At 34.2% G+C, this 17,970-nt stretch overlaps 1 protein-coding gene across 1 annotated transcript; it reads left to right on the forward strand.

Annotated features, from left to right (window-relative positions):
• Positions 1-501: 501 nt before the first annotated feature.
• Positions 502-15,242, forward strand: LOC128204636 (uncharacterized). Its single transcript, XM_052906038.1, has 6 exons — positions 502-650; positions 6,215-6,372; positions 9,582-9,701; positions 10,934-11,069; positions 11,639-11,833; positions 15,200-15,242. Exons 1-6 carry the CDS (start codon positions 502-504, stop codon positions 15,240-15,242), a joined length of 801 nt encoding a protein of 266 aa, XP_052761998.1.
• The last annotated feature ends 2,728 nt before the right edge of the window (positions 15,243-17,970 follow it).

The following is a 17,970-nucleotide window of genomic DNA, read 5'->3' on the forward strand; positions in this document are numbered from 1 at the left end:
CTATGAGCAATCAGCAATTTAAGACTACTATTGTACTTTGATATAAGATTATAATGACCATTAAAAAAGACACATCATAGATAGTCTATTGGACTTTTGTTTTAAAGTTTAATAGGCAACTAATTGAACTAGCTAGGGTAAGTGTGTTATGATTATTTAAGGTGTTTTGTGAATTATTCATAAAAAAACTAACATAAACAATATGCATATATGCAATATGCATATATTCTCTAACATAAAGAAAAATGCAATTGTTCCGAAACAAGAGAAGAAGCTCAAACAATTTGTTAAAGCACGCGACTGTATTGCAAAACAACCTTCTCCAGAGACATCTCCGCCAGAACAATGTGAAAATAGAAGGGAAAATGCTCAAACTAAAAAGGAAATGGTTCAACCTTTAGAACATTGCACCAGAAAAAAAGGATTATAAATAAAGATAAGCATTCAAAAATCGCGCAGTCCCCGGGCACCAACAAGACCAGCTACAGCGAAGCCGTAAAGATGGGGAAACAACAACAGCAGCAGCAGCAGCAGCATTCTAAAAACGCGCAGTCCCCGGGCACCAACAAGACCAGTTACAGCGAAGCCGTAAATATGGGGAAACAACAACAGCAGCAGCATCAACACCAACCCCAGCAACAAAAGCAAAGGCAACAGAAAGATCGCCAACACCAACAGCAAAAGAATCAACAACAACAACAACAACAAACCAACTATCAACAGCAACAACAAACTCAAAACAGAAATGGCAACATCCCAAAACAATACTGGAGAACGGTTACCAAAAAGAACAAGAATCAGCGAGAAAAGGAAACCCTGCTATCAACAATAGAGAGACTAATCCAATGCCTACGAAATCAAAAAGAAACCGGAGATTCGTCAGACTTTCAAGCAGGAGGAAATGGAAAAAACACAAGAAAATAAATAAAGAAATTGAAAGGGGTAAGAAAACTGTTTTAAACCTATCAAATAAGATTTTAAATAACAACCACTACCGCTTACTTGGAAAAGGTTTGAAATACTGTGTAACTCCGAAACCCCATAGTCAAATTCAATTTAAACAAGACATATTTGAATTTACGAGGAGACTCAGGCTTAAAGATTTTTTCGGAAATCGAGAGTATAGTGAGCTCTTAACAGAATATGAGAATACTACTGAAAAATGGGAAAATAAGAAACAAAATAATTCTACATTCATTCCTCATTCAGGTCGAGATACTACCTTGGATTTTTATATTGATGCAATTACAAATGAACTTTTGCTTCAGACCAAAAATTATAAATATCAGTCAAATATATCACCTGAAGAAATTTTGGCATTAAAAGATCTCCGAAAAGATAAAAAATATCATAGTAAAAAGGCAGACAAGAGTGCCACTATTTTCATTATGAATCGGACAGATTATATAAATGAAGTAGACAGACAACTTGAAAAAATGATATACATTATTGTAAACTTTCAAACAACCCACAAGAACTGTTCTCCAAGGAAATTATACATGAAGTGTCAAAAATCAATAACATCAGTAAAAAAATTAAAAGCAAATTACTCCCGTGTACTAACAATAGAGTGCCTGCTTTCTACGTCCTGCCGAAGATTCACAAAGATGTCAATAATGATTTACCGCTGGGATACCCGGGCCGACCTATAGTATCGGGATGCGAATAACTAACAGAAAATATATCTTCATATGTTGACAGCGTCTTAAACTCTCACATGGAAAATTTGCCATCATTTATAAAGGACTTTACCGACTTCATCAAGAAATAACGATCTTTATCCGATTAAAAAAAAAATGCATTTTTAGTGACACTTGACGTTAGCTCTCTTTATACTAACATTCCACATGATGATGGTATAGCAGCATGCAGATTCTACCTTGAACAAGACAACTCTAACTCTCTTGGATATATTGAGGACATCTCAAACGTAATCAAACTTGTATTAACAAAGAACAATTTTCAATTCAACGATGCAAACGACCTACAGATTATAGGAACAGCTATGGGCACGAAAATGGCACCGTGCTTTGCATCTTTGTTTATGGGAAAATTTGAACAAGATTTTCTTAAAAACTGTTCCAAAAAACCGTTACTATGGTTGCGTTTTCTTGATGACATGTTCTTCATATGGGAACATTCTGAAGATGAATTAACGGCTTTTCTTCACGATATCAACAAAGTCCACCAAAATATTAAATTTACAAATAATGTCTCTAAAACATGTGTTTCATTCTTTGATGTCCATATCGAAAAAGACTTAAAGGGTGGTTTGGAAACAAGCGTTTTTCTTCGTGTCATCCAAAAAAGTGCAAGGTCGGCATCCCCTACAGCCAGGTTAGACGCTATAGAAGAACAACATCAAGTGATGACCGTTTCAAGGAGGAATGTGATAAATTAAAAACCTATTTTGAAGAACGAAACTATCCAATTTCTGTTATAGATGAAGCTGTTTCGAAAACATTTTTCATCAGTGCAGAGGACGCCTTGCAGCCAAATGTTAAATCATCGGAAAAATACATTATTCCTTTTGTGTGTACTTTTAATCCATCATTACCAAACATTGGAAAAATTATAAACCAATATTGGGGACTACTCAGATATTCAAAAAGTAAAACTGTCCAAGATCTGATTAACTACAAACCAATTGTTGCATATATATAAGCGGCCTAAAAATATTCAAGATATACTTGTGAATTCTAAACTTACAAATGTTGTCACTAACGGGTTCGTTACTCAATGTAATAGATCCAGATCTATTTTTGAAAATGACAAATTTTCAAGTACATATTTTGGCAAAGAATATAAGATAAATCATGAATTGTCCTGTTCTTCTACAGGTGTTATATATGTTATTAATTGCAAAAAATGTAAAAAGCAATATGTTGGTCAGACACAACAAAAATGTAGTCAGAGAATGAACAGTCATAAGTTTGATATAAAGCATTTTCCAGATTCATATACAAATGTGTCTGAACATTTTAATGCTCCTGACCACAGTATCAATGATTTTTCTTTTATGCCAAATGATAAAATTGAGAACAATTGGAAACGATTATTAAAGGAGAGTAAATGGATGCACATTCTTGGCACAGTCATTCCTAATGGTATGAATTCAAAAATAATATTTTAATTCTTCTTGCAGAATTAAAAAAAAAAATCACAAAATTAATCTGGTTTATAACTGTTTTAACCTATTTAATGTTGCATAGTTTATACTGGTTTATTGATGTTTGTTTATGCATTTATATTGCATTTTACCAGTATAATTGTATCTCTATAGATCCTTTAAGACATTATTTTGCGCAAAAATGTATGCTATATTTTGACGTAATCAACGTTGACGTCATTTGATGTTGACGTCATTTCCTGTTCATTATATACATACAACCTGATGAAGGCCGAATGGCCGAAACGTTGTGTCATAAATAAATAATTTGTGTTGAAGTTAGACTTCTTTAATTATCACCATGTGAATTATTCATCAAATTTATAGAATCTATAGAGTCAAGTAATAGAATTTGCAATGATTTAGTGAAATTTTGGTTGAATTCAGGTATTACTTTAAATCCTTTGCGTAAACATTTCAACTTATTTTTGTTTTAATTATTGTCTTAACTATTAACAAATTAGCGAAACTATGGTCAGGTAGCCCCAAGAAAATAGTATTATTATATGAATAAAAAGCAAAGTAGCTGTGAACTTCCGACTTGAAAAATATTACTCAATAAGTGAGAAAACGAGAGAAAACCATCACAAAACGATTTCTTGTTCTAAACTAAAACGAGTACGAATAGCATACGTTATTTCATACAATTAAAGCAAAGATACTTATGATTACTTATTTGATTTACGCTTTTATTAGAAATACGTTTTAATAATAGAACATGTTTTGATATTTATTTCAGCTTACATGTGATAGGCCTTTAATACTTGTTAGGACCTAAACGTGATTGACAATGATTATGTATGTCATTACTATAAAATTAAACTATTGCATTTTTTTCCAGCTCAATAAGTCGAACATGAGACCATTTGACCATGACCTCTCAACATATACACCTCCAACTGCTTATCAAATACGAAACAATTATTTGTTTTCATTATAGAATTGTATGCTTAATCGAATGTTGTCAATTTGTTTAAATGTTCAATTTAAACAATATTTAAATAGTCATAACAAATACAAAATAAATGCAAAAGCCCGCCAAACGAAAGCCAAATATGAAGCTTATACAAAAAAAATGTAATTAAAAGGCATGTAAATGCATGTCACAGCAACAATAAAGATGTCAATTGCATGTATGATGTTTCAGTGCTTGCAAAGATTTATCCCTATTTACAAAGCTCTTTTCGGAATCCACAGAATTAAAATTTCTACACAAAGATTGTGTGCATAACTGCAATGATTCAATTAGCATAGATTGGCATTGAATTTAAAATTCAAGTATATAAAAACTAATAGAATGTCTTCAATTTGAAATATTCACATCTGTCTAGATCCTTCTTTATAAGATCTACTTAATGTAAACAAGCTTTAAGACATATTTTTTTAACCAATCTTGCAAAAAGGACTCCAATCGGAACAAAGCCTGTTTATCGCTCAGCACTTTAATTCTTAAATGTTTGAAATATTTGCTGAACAAATGCCAACAAACTACTAGCTACTTGAGCTCACATGTCTAATAGTCATATATATAAAAGCATTTTTTTTTTGTCCAGAACAGCTTTTGGAAATTCAGACTGAAATTAAACCACACTGTAAAATCACCCACACACTGAATGCACTGAAAACTGTACCAGGTTTTAACCATCAATCCCCGGACATCATTGAACTACCGTTATGCAAAAAGATGGCCCACGGAAACCGATGCATTTTACTTCAACTGGAATACTTGTCAAGTTTTCTTACAAACCCTTACTCTAAAAAATCGTTAACTAATTTAATAATTAGCCACCAACGCTCCACTTTGCTTTAGACGTACACCAGTGACATTCAATTTTTCCCAACAATGATTATTCCTCTCGCCTTGTGGTCTTCTCTTTTGGTTCCTAACCCTTTACTAATAATCTTATTCTCACCAATTTCTCCGGGGTAATTCCTAGTGACATGTCTCTACGATTGAAAAGGAGGCTGCAAAAGGACATTATTCCGAAATGAGGAGTGCTCTTTTTTGAAACACCTCAATTATTGTTGGATATTTTTAATTATTGTTGCGCTCAACTATATAGAATACCCAAACCATCACTGAAAAAAACTACTAAATTTGCAAAATATGGCAGTTCAAATCATTGCCAAAACATTACTCCCGTGTTACGTAAACTCCATTGGCTTCCAGTGCAAAGCAGAGTAGAGTAAAATAGTCTCACTCATACTAACAAAGAACGCACTGACCAAGCATCAACGTAAGTAGTGAACTTGCTAAGATTCACATGCCATCCTGGAACTTGATATCCAAAAAGAACTCTCTTTGTGCCAAAAGGTCGAACGTTTCGACATGGTGACAGGAACTTTCAGACAGCAGCTGCAATGTTGTGGAACACGCTTCCCTCTGGGTTAAAGGACTGTAAAACTTTGGCAAATTTCTAATGGCACTCAAAACAAACTATTTACTTGAAGTATATGGGAACTGATTAAACTCATTGAACGTTTTGACAACTTTATTTTTTGTCTTGGAACGAGCCAATTTTTGCGAAATTCCATAGAAACCAGTTATATAAGAATGCTGACAAAAAAAACAAAAAATCAATTCGCAGATTTTCATATATAAGTACAAAAATGATGTTTTATGCATTTTTCTTAAACCGTTAGTAGATAGATAGATAGATAGATTTATTCGTGCATATATATATATATATATATATATATATATATATATATATATATATATATATATATATATGCACGAATAAATCTATATATATATATATATGTGTGTGTGTGTGTGTGTGTGTGTGCGTGTGTGTGTGCGTGCGTGTGTGTGCGTTTGCGCTTATATCCTTTGGAGGTTAATCATATGAGTACACAGCAACCTTCCGAGGCACAATTTACTTCCGAGGTTAATTGTCCCGTTACCTCGGAAGTTTAAACCTCTGAACAGCGTTATAATGTTCACCAGACTCTCCTGGTTAAATATGAAGATTACCTCTAAATAACGTTGTATAGTGTGTCGTGTGTTTGAGTGTGCTTGCACACATTGACATACGAAAACAGGGCGTGGAAAAAGTTTAAAGTCGGGCATGCGCTTGGCTCTCCGTTTCGCTGCGCATGCCTAGTCCGCCCCCGCGGGCACCTGTTAAATTCGCGCATTGGGCATGCGCACTACCATCGACACCTCACGTGGTGTGGGAACAACATGGCGGCTTGCCGAGGTAAGTTGTGTATTATCGATTCTAATGATGGCGGACAGTTTTTCTGCTGTAGGATTTTTGCAAATTGGTTGGATTTTGAAGGGTGTACGTATCAATTCTATTGTAATACCTTTTTATGGAAAGTAATGGATGTCGGAGAACACTTCAACATCGTTCTGTACCATTGTTTTAAGACTGTTTCGTACCACAGCACATGGCATTAGTCATTTTAGAATGACTACACATGGCACATACCTGTACTGTATAATGATATATCGTATACTGGGTGAGTACCTAAATCGGAACACTTTCGGCAATAGTTGTGAAATATTTTTAGTTAGACTTGCACTACAAGTTCGTGTACAACTACAAGTACAAAAACTTTCATCAGCATACTAGGATTCAAGACCAATTGAATTGGTTGATATAAATGGCATTTTTCAAGATACTACCAATCTGCATGAAAAGTACTTTATTAACCGCACAATTAAGGACTGCCATGTTCGTCCTCGGAGTACCTAAATATGGAACAGTTTTAATTTGTTATTCATTTTCATTTATTCTTTTAAAATTATTGCTCATTATTTTGTTTAAGTAAATTAATAATTTATGTTATTTACAGCTTGTCTTTTTTTGTCATTTTTGTTAGTAAAATTTGATGATTTTAGTAAAATACAGGCTGTACCAGTATGCTGTGATTATGGCAAGCATGAAGTCTTTCCCCCGCATGCCATGTATTGACATTTGAACATGAAAAACTTTAAATGATCGCAGTTTTTGAAATACTGACCGGATAAATGTGTCCTTTGGAACATGTATCTGAAGCAAGCGTCTTTATTGATTAAAATCGTAAATAACCTGATCCCGATCGGAAAAACACTTTTATAATGGGTGTTCCATATTTAGGTACTGTTCCGATTTAGGTACTCGCCCAGTATATACACTTTATAGTAAGGTTTTTAACGGTGTTTAGTTAGTGCTTATGTGGTGGTTAAAGGAGATAATAGTGTGTGAAAACTGGCTCTCTCAATATCGAAAACATGCAACAGATGCGAGGTGCCTGATCATGCAGTTAGAACTCAAGAACTGACATTTTGTGGTTTACCAGTATGCAAGAATTAGCAGTCGTGAAAATTATACTTTTGAATTCTTATAGTTTTGCTTGGCATCAAATTTTTTAACAAGCACTGCTATTTAAAATTCAGAATTTGAGCAAGCCCGAAAGACATTTTACCAGTGCAGGGCTTCAGGGCTTGTGCTTATATTGACCACTATAATTATACATTGACAGATATATTTTACGATTTTTGATATGGCAAATCATTCACGCACAAGTTATTTTGTATCGAATGTGGGTAGTTATTCCGATTGCATCTATAAAATATCTTAAAAACAAGAAATATTACCAGATAATGTTACTTAAATAATAGTTCCGTACACAAAAAAAACAAATATCCAACAAATTATTATGAGTTTGATGCATGTTTCTTCATTTCATACTGTCAAAACATAACAATATACAATACATGAATGACACCTGCAAGGCTGCGGTTCACAGTTTAACAACAATTGGAACACTTCAGCCATGGCCGAGTTGTAACGATTGTATATAAGAGGTCTTTCTCGAAGCTTGCCGAAGATGGTCAAGTTTTAAGCTTGGTACAATTGTTGTCTGTGTCGGTCAAGTTTCGTTTTGTTGGAAAGGTAAATCCTTTGTTTTAATGCATCTAATGCTTGTTTTGTGCAAAATATCTTTGCACTTGCACAGTAAAATATGAATATAAACCTTTATTATCTATTTCAAACCTAAAATGCTTCTCTAAATACAATTTCAATATTTTTCAAAACCCCCCTGTTTTTGCACAAACCCGTATACAAGTTATGGATCGGAAGAATCCCATATAACATGTCTACTATTTTAGACTAGGCAAGAATCTGCATGTGCAGCCACAATCGATGCAGTATGATTTGTATATATATACATTGACAACACAAACATCAACAGAAAAATGCCCCAGATTTGAGTAAAACAAAAATTAATATCAATTTATTTCCTAAATCATGGTCTTAAATGTGCGGCAACATGTGCATGTTGTTTAAGTCAGAAGTCAATTTTACAGTCATTGTTGGAGTACGATTTATTAAAGTTCTATTGCATAACTGATCTGATTAAATTTATTGCCTTTCCTTTTAAAAAGGATGAATTCAGGTGTGAAATATAGAATATAAGTATATTATTATATTATTGCATAATACTAATACTGTACAGTTAAATGGAAACTATAAGCTTTCACCGATCTTTATCGTAATGTGAAAGAAAAAGTAAGATGTTAAAAGGCTGCCAAACCATGTTTTCAAATTTGTCTTTCTGTTAATCTTTGAAATTTAAATGGCTGTAACACAATTGTTTATTTTCAAAAAAAACCGATCCTATTATTGATTGTAAAAAGACCCATCCATTTCAGAAGATGTCGAAATATCGGAAGAATGAGAGCATGTGTTTCTTTTTCATATTTTCCACAGCAGTGGTCGAAATTAGCACAAGCCCGCAAGCCCTGCACTGGTAAAATGTCTTCCAGGCTTGCTCAAATTCTGAATTTTATATAGCAGGGCTTGTTCAAAAACATGATTCCATGCAATAGTATAAGAATTCGGGCTTGTTCATCCGAAAGTCTAATTTCAATGACTGCCACAGTAATAGCAGATCGAGATAGGACTCAGTACACATCCATGTACTCCTCATTTCTTTTGGAACTTTCAGGCCTTATGATATATGGATTTTGTCCAAGTGGCCTTTGGTTAAAAATGCTATTTCACACACTGACTTCAGAAAACCTTCATTAGTAACTTTTGCCCGTTTTTTTTAAATGCATGCTGTTTTGACAACATCTAGTTAATATGTTTATGGGGAAAGTAGATTCATGAAATTATTTAGACTACATTGATTCATTATGACTTACTTATTTGATAAGATAAGCTTGGGTCTAATTATGTAAACACATTGTCTGCTCATAAAGCACCAATCACACAGGGCAGTATTGGGAGCTATGCTAAAAAGCCTAGATGAAACACTTTGATACACAGCATTGATTAAGCATGTCATTTGTGTAAACCCAGATGATCATGTCATTAACTGGCGCGAGAAGTAAGTGGATTGAATAGTGGCTGTTTACATCAGACTGTTGTTGATATGTTGTCATTGTTCCAGCCTCATTTTATTGCAATTGCAGATGTTTTTGGCCAGAATCAACGCCCTTGCAGAAAAAAGGCCAACCAAAACTACCTTCAGACAGACACGGCTGAAATTGAGCTGAATTTGTGCTTTATGCAGTATATCGATCAATACATAGGTATGATTTTGTCGTGATACATTAGCAGCATATTTGTGGACTTAGTCAGGGAATTGAATTTAGAAAAAAATACTGCTCACCCCTTTGTGTTTGTTAGAAAAATGTATGTACTTAAAAACAACAACAATGTTTTCTGTGTCATAATCAAAGCATAAGGTTTGTAAAAACAAAAAATGTTTTGAGTAGGTCTGATATGCAGTCTGCACAAAATATCTTGCCGATGTTCTCATCATTTTCTGCATTGAAGTCTAATTCTAGGTGGAGTTTCGTCTCCCATTGAGTAACAGTTTCTTTGGACAGTTTGTTAATTTTGGCTGCTATGTCGGATTAGTTTGATCATCACCATCGGCCTTCGTAGATATTAAATATCAATGCATAAAAAACTTTAAAAATATTATTGCTTGTCATGATGATGGACTGTGCCTCAAAATTGATATAAGTCAAATACTGCCGTCTAGAATCTGAGTACGAAATAACAGTCTACAACGTGTGAGTTGTGTATACGTCATCATTTTGTGTGTTTACAAGAAATGGAAAGTAAACAAATTGAAAGTTGTTCTTTTTCAAGAGTTTTCACTCGCATTTTTATACCCCCGACAAACGAAGTTTGAAGGGGGTATATTGGAGTCACCCTGTGGTCGGTTTGTCGGTCGGTCCTTTGCAATTTACCTTGTCTGGAGTATAACTTAAAAACTACTTGATATATAAATATTGCCCTTTATTTGTTTTTTTTTGCTGTCAGTTTTTTTTTTTGGAGGTAAACTATACATTGCAAAAAGGAGACTCTAGACAAGTACACTTTTGATAGGCCAAAAAAGAACACTTTTTTAACATTCCATCTAGAAAAAGCAATATAAGTAAATGTGAATTTAAAATTTGGTGGCATGGCACAATATTTATCTCAGGTTTTACGATAAGTATCTCTTCTCCTTAAAGTCCCCCCACTTCTCCCTAATTTGACTGGTGGGAGAAGTGACTTCTCCCCAAAAATTCAGCCTTGTGAGAGCCCTGGTGATAACAACCCGAGATGGTAAAGAAAGTGTCTGAAGTGAAAATGAACAAGAAAGAAGAATTAAGAGCAATCGGTTGGGATATTACTACAATGTGTGCATGAACATGCATGTACTTTGATATCAATACAATGCATTGTTTTCCCATTTAAGAAAGCACCATGTTTTGGGCCCACCCTGCCCTTTTTAATTCCTGGCTAAAACACTATTTACTGGTTCCAGGTAATGGAGTGTTTGCTAGGCAAGAGCTCTTGAAGGGGCAGTTTATTCTCGAGTACAGAGGAGAACTATGTAAACAGCAGTCTGATGGTGATGAAATGTTCAAATACCATTTCAGACATAACAACAAGGAATACTGGTATGTATATATAGTTTTTGTGTAAGCTATAATTTTTGTAGTAATAAATTGCTATTTATTTTCTTTTATACACTACTTTTTTAGCTTGTCTTTTTGTCCATTGATAAATTCTGGATAGTGTGATGGCCTTGTGGTCGTACCAAAACTCTCTCTCAGATTACATGGTTACAGTTAAGTTTTGTTTTGTAAAACTATGCATTGACATAATATCTTGTCGTGTCTGGGCGGTAATTTTGGGTTAAAATTCAGCGCTATTCCCAGTGCAAAAAACATACATTTTCCCCATGACTGGAAAATATGTGTGGTTTATATTAAGAAAACAATATTAAGCAATGTCGGGTGCATTCTCCAAACAAAAAAACATTATCAAAGTCAATAGTTTTCTTGGTTTCAATATTTTAAACTGAAGCATTGTTGTTCACAAAATAAAAAAAAATCTAATGACACCCAAAGTGGTGAAAAAAACACATAGGAACATTAAACACATAGGGACATTAAACACATAGGGACATTTGTCATAATACATTTCCTTTCTTTGTAGTAATGTTATGTTTCAATTGTTTTAATAGCATCGATGCCTCAAAAGACACGTGTCTGGCATGCATGGTCAACGACTTGGACCGATACACAAAGCCTAATTGCAAAATGGTTAACGTTGTTGATGACAGACATCAACCAAGACTCTGTCTGTATGCAACTGAAATGATCAGCAAAGACACTGAATTGAGGTACGATTATGGTGTTGCTGATGTACCTTGGAGAAAGCGAAAGGTAAATAAAATGTTTTAATTTTCTCTTCTTTTTAATTGAAGTCAAAATACTGAATGCATTGTACTCAAACTCTGTTGGATGTTAAATAAAGTCTGACGGGTATTGCTTCTCGCTTGGGTAAAATTTGTATTATTGATTTCCCCTATTGATACCCCAATTTGGTGTGAGCTTTATGACGTCACAAATTTTAATAATAGACCATCATACAACCTCAACCTCTAGTTTCGTAAAGTGTTGAATTATTTCTTTCATTGCTTGTTTTTATGAATTATTCCCTTTAAAACCTATAAAAACTTACGGATATACTACTATTTTGTCTTGATTGAAATGTATGTTATAATTTATTACATAGCCTATGGTGTAGATACAGACATGACTTAATCAATAATTGAATTCCTTGTAAATAAGATTGTTTTATTAGCAAGGTGCACACAATCAAAGCTATTTCATTCAAATGGACTTAACTTGAATCCGGACAACTATCGGCAACTTTATGATAGTAAGTTGAATCATAATGTTGACATCAATGTCTCTGCATTTACAAACTTGTATACCATATTTTGCAGAAAAATGATGTCAAGCCTGTGGTTTTTGAACAATTCAGTAATATCGAGATGTTCCTTGTTAATTGTTTTTGTTATTTGCATGGTTTTTTTGAATATGCAAAAGTGAGAACTACATATTCAGTGTACATGAAAAGTCTTTTAGCGTTCAAAAATATTGATTATTAAAACAATTGGTACTTACTGTTTCTAAGAAGCCTGTACATGGGATTTAATGTTTAATAAAAAAAAAAATCATATTGCCTTAAAAAATTTAAAGCAAACAATTCTTTTTGTATTATTAAATACAGAGAGACAATTTTTTTCTGTCGTAGTTCGAATTTACACATGACATATGATATATAAAAGCCTGGCAATGTCATGTTCTCTGACTCATTTCATGTACACTGTATTTGCCTTACATTATTTTATTTTCCAACTTCATCTAAAAGTTATATGACTTAATTTTCCGCCCCACCATTTGAATATTCATAATTTTGTTCTCCATTTGAACAAGATTACGGAAAGCCCTGTCCTACTATTGCCGTAAAAATCCACAAAGTAATAAAAAAAATCTCAATAGTTTTTTTACTTTTTCAGTCTGTGTCTTGTTTTTTTGTTTGTAAGAATTTTGTGTTTAAAAGTTGTTCATCAGAACGTTTGTGGGAATCTTAAAACTGTTGAAATGAATAGTTTTTTCTAGGGATGCAAACGAATGGCAAAATTGATATTCGAATATTCGGTAATTCTTTTGATCGAATATTCGATCACAGGCAAGATTGTCTAAAAACTTCTATATTGCATCGATCATTTGCGTTCCAAATAATGACTTCCGGTATGACATTTGCCGAATAATTTTATTGATGTCGGATTGTATGACGTCGTTTGTAATACGTGTAGTGGCTTTATTGTGCAATTTCAAAATAACTTTGCATATGTTATCTAGAATTATACTAGTATGTCATATTGTTTCATTACAAAAACTACATCGATGTATCAAAAGTCAAGGTCATGGCATCTTCACCGTTGCAAACGGTCTGGTTTCCGTCGACTTGTTATTATTTTGTACCCGTCTTTCGTTTGTTACTTGTTTTTGCACTAGGATGTTTTCCTTTCACATGATTCCATTGATTTGTGGTAGTTCCCAAGTACGTAAGACTAACACTGCACAACTTGCACGACACTGTTTTCTTGTCTACAGACCGTGTGAAATAATTCCAAACTTCAGATGAAGCAGGCATTTTGTCGATTATTTTGTTTACGTGTATTTGTTATATTTATTTCCGAACAGTTCGAGAGAGCTTATTCACAAGGAATGATGGACATCAAATTTTATGCGCATTATATTCAGTGCGATTTTAGCTACATTGCTCAGTTTAATTGACATACAAAAGAAATATTTTGTGTTATTGCTGACATGACGAACCCTTAATTGGCATCGTTTAAAATAGGTTCCAATCCCCTTTCAACTTTATTTATTTCATTGCCGCTAATTGGCAGGGGACGGCACACGTAAAATTATTTGTTTATTTCGCCATGATGATGGGCCTTCAGTGCTCCAGCCAGGATTTGAAAAGGGCAGGGTGGAGTTTTGAAAAGGGCAAGCTACATGAGTCGTGTAGAGGTTGGGGTGGTTGTGGGGGGGGGTCCACCCTTGTCACAAGGTGTTTGTTTTTTTGTGGGGGGGGGGGGCCCCCCTAGAATTTGTTTTGTTTTTATACTCAATTTAAATCATTTTCCATGATTTTCAGACTTATACAAAATGGTGTTGTTGTTTTTTCTCAAAATTTAGAAGGGTGTGTTTTAATATCAAAATTAAAATTTGTCTTTTTGTCTGTGGTAGTATGATTGTACTTGTTTGGCATCTTCTTTAGTGCAATGTCACATATTTCTTTTAAAAGTTTGTAAGATGAAAGACAAAAACAAACACAGTTTAACATCAAATAAATAGATACACACAAAAAAAATAAATGTAGGGGACGAATCTTAGCTTGGTACGATCGGGTTTGGGTACGAATGTTACATTCAGCCTGTTTGTTATTTAATTGTCTTTGGTAAAATAATGTTTAATATGCTGATGTTTTAGAATAAAATGACAATAAAAATCACTACCCTGGTTTAAAAAATCACTTAGGCCACAACAAATTGATCATTTGTTCTATGGATTTTGCCAAAAAAAAGTAGGAGCGAGCGAGCGAAAAAAAAATAAAAATACTTTTTTTTAAATTTAAGGCAAATCAGAGGCGAGCGAAGAGCGAAAAAAAAAAAAAAGGTTTATTTCTTACCAAATTTATCATACAATTATGTCAAGAAAAGCTTTTCAATTACAAACAACGGTTCTCAGTTATAAATGAAAAGGTTTTGATTGTATCACATGAAAATCTGTCTCAATATTTAACAAATGGCAATGAGATCCAGTGCTTTACTATTAACTTTGATTTAAACGTGGATATATTGTAAAGACAACATACCTCATAGTAACGTGCAATTATTTGAGGACCAAAAAGAAAACTATTGTATTCATTCTGTAACTTACTATCACAAAAAAACATTTTAGACTAGTAAGAACTTAATTCATCATTTGAGCATTTCCAAATATTGGGTCAGGTCTAAATTTGAACCTCTTGAAGCACATGATAAAATTGTAGTGACATTGACATTGCAGAAGATTGAAAAAGTAAATAACACAGAGAACATTTCTAAAAAAAGAAACACTGTGGATTGAATTGCGGGACAACATACTTGAAGCAGGATCAGACAATTCTGCAAATGTGGCACCGGTTATTTTTTTAAAGCAGGTGGTGTTTCCCTTTCAAGACCTCGCCTTGACCAAGAAAAGAATAACATGATGGCCCCATAGCTTCAATGACCGTAAGAAACAGGCCACTTTACTACAACTCGGTCAAAGAAAAATTTGGATAATCACAAAGAATTGAGAAAATTAAAACAGTCATTTTACTTATAAAAGGTTTTATTTTCTGATTTAACTGATGTTATTTTCAAACTGTATGTGTTATGCACTAGTCAATTGCAACATGCACTAGTCAATTGCAACCACCAGCCCCCCCCCCCCCCCCCCCCCCCCCCCCCCCCCCCCCCCCCCCCCGGTCTTGGTCTGGGGAATAGCGGGGACTTTCGGTCCAGCCAACCCCGCCGGGCATATCCACCGCATTCACCCGGCACTGCGGGGCCACCTGGAAGGTTAAAACACGGTTCATTTACCCGGCTATCCTCGGACCTGAAAGGAGAGCATGGGGGAGGGGCGTGGTTACAAATGACTGGTGCATAAATACAGAATGTTTCTAAAACATTTACAAGTCCTACTATTTTTATCTGTTTTAAACAATTATGATTACTGAGACATTTAAGAATTTAAAAAAATTACTCACGAAAACATGTTCAATGGTTGTACCATAAGTCGTGTGTTCGTGTATTTTAATAAAAGTTTTGCACTCAAAATACGATTTAGTTATTATTTAACACTAAATTTTGAGTACAAAACAATAAATTACTTAAAACACACATAAATAATTATTGCCTTCGACGCTGTGAAACTCTTGTTGTTTACTGAAGACTATAATCCATTGACTATGACCCTGATTTTCACTTAAAACGTTTATTTTACATTACAAATACTGAAAGTAACCTGAAACTTAATACCGGAAATGAATAACAACGGTGCGTCCTGCAAAATATTCCCGACAAAAAAGACTGTCAACAAATATCGGCTATTTTGCGGTTACCCGGACCTTATTTTGTCCTGACACGAGGAAAGTTTCCTCGCGAAGAATGTTAAGCATGGAATTACCTTCAAAAAGGCGAGGTCGACGTTGCAGGTTTAAATTCTAAGTAAAAGAATTTCAGAAAATAGAGGAAATTTAGAAGTCAACAAAAAATATAAATATGCGCGCCCAAATAGTATGTGCGGGCGCAAAAAAAAAGTTTTTTATTTTTTTTTTCGTTTTTCGAATTTTAGGTGCGGCAAATCCGACGAACAAATGATCAATTTGTTGTGGCCTTATTACACATAGAACATTGATAAAATAACTCCGAAAATTGTTCTGATAAAATGGCGGTTTCGGCGAATTTTGACAAGATCGTGGACATGATAAGTAAATACTAAATAAAGCATCAACATAATTTTGTGGATTACAAAGAAATTTTCATCATGAATATTTTATAAATAAACTTTCAAAACATTTACTGAAAAGGTGATGTATTTGATTGTATTAGCGCCACCTTTCTTATGTTTACATATCGGCAGTGCCGTCTGCTTCAAATCAACAATGTTGAAAATGGCAAGTCTCGTCTGTACAGTACAATAAACAATTATTTTAAAAGATTTAATTGTGCTTCACAACATTTTTCACCATCCCTTCGCATTTTCTATCGCATTTTACGAACTTTCATCATTGGTTGAACGAGTTCTCAATGTATATTCTGATTGGCTGACATTCAATAGGCACGCCTCCTGCCGATGTTTCCCTATTTGGCTCTTCCTAATTATCGGATTAGTAGATGACCGATTATGAATACACAGGTCGTCTGCTCACTACACAAATACACAATTAGCTGTCATATGACTTGGTCAAGGCACATGGAAAGATGAAAGGGCAGTACGGCATATTTTAAGCAATCAATGGGGGCATGGTGACACCTAGCGGGAACACTATTATCATAAGTATTACGTAATTTGTCTCAATTATGACAGCGGATTAAGGGCTGTCAATCTTTTTATAATCATTTCAATAGTAAAAGGGCACAAACGGGATATTTGGGGCTAATAGAGCATTTTGAAAAGGGCACTACTCAAAAAGGGGGCAGGGCGGTAAGAAAAGGGGCACGGGCGCTGCGCCATTGAAAAACGGGCTAGCTGGAGCACTGGCCTTAATTGACACTTGACGCGCCACTGTGTATTGTCTAGATGCTCGCGCCTCGATAATTGGTGACATGCGTGGGTGTATTGACGAAACGAGGGTAAATTAGAGCGTTTTAATCTTTAAATATAAATGTTAAATAAATGTTCAAGATGGAACAAAATTTAGAAAAAAGTAAAAAATAAACGAATATTCGAATACCGATTTTAATATTCGAATACCATTCTTTTGATCGAATATTCGAATATTCGTTTGCATCCCTTGTTTTTTCCATAATTAATTCATTATGTGATTGGCCTTTGTCAAGACCACACAATCATCTATACTGCAGTTCATCATTATGTAAAATTACCTCCAGCTCATTTATCCTAAGTGTGTTAGAATTGTACCTCAGAAGGTTTGTCATAATTTAAAATTGTAAAATGATTTTATGGCGCTTGATATACATGGTTGTGTGCTGAAGACAGATACTTTTATGATATCTCATAAATGATTATGAATCCCAATTGGGCTAATTAAAATCATCCGTGTGTCCTTTGTCCCTCCCAGTTGTGTCTGGACTGTTATGAAGTCATCTATGGACTGATTTTAAAATACTTTTGCAAATGTGTTATGCATACAAAGACGTCATGTTGTGTGCAAGGCCAATGTCCTTACCTCCAAGGTCAAAATTACACTATATAACCCGGACTGTATCCTCTTCATGTATAG

This window comes from Mya arenaria, chromosome 10 (genome assembly GCF_026914265.1).
Source record: "Mya arenaria isolate MELC-2E11 chromosome 10, ASM2691426v1".
Taxonomy (NCBI): Eukaryota; Metazoa; Mollusca; class Bivalvia; order Myida; family Myidae; genus Mya; species Mya arenaria.

Bases quoted from the DNA above. Each gene is read 5' to 3' on its own strand.
- LOC128204636 (XM_052906038.1), top strand. From the start codon at position 502: ATGGGGAAACAACAACAGCAGCAGCAGCAGCAGCATTCTAAAAACGCG. The intron at 11,070-11,638 runs GTATGTATATAT...TTGTTTTAATAG, and splicing joins CATAACAACAAGGAATACTG to CATCGATGCCTCAAAAGACA. The intron at 11,834-15,199 runs GCGAAAGGTAAA...TTCCCTTTCAAG, and splicing joins GCTGATGTACCTTGGAGAAA to ACCTCGCCTTGACCAAGAAA.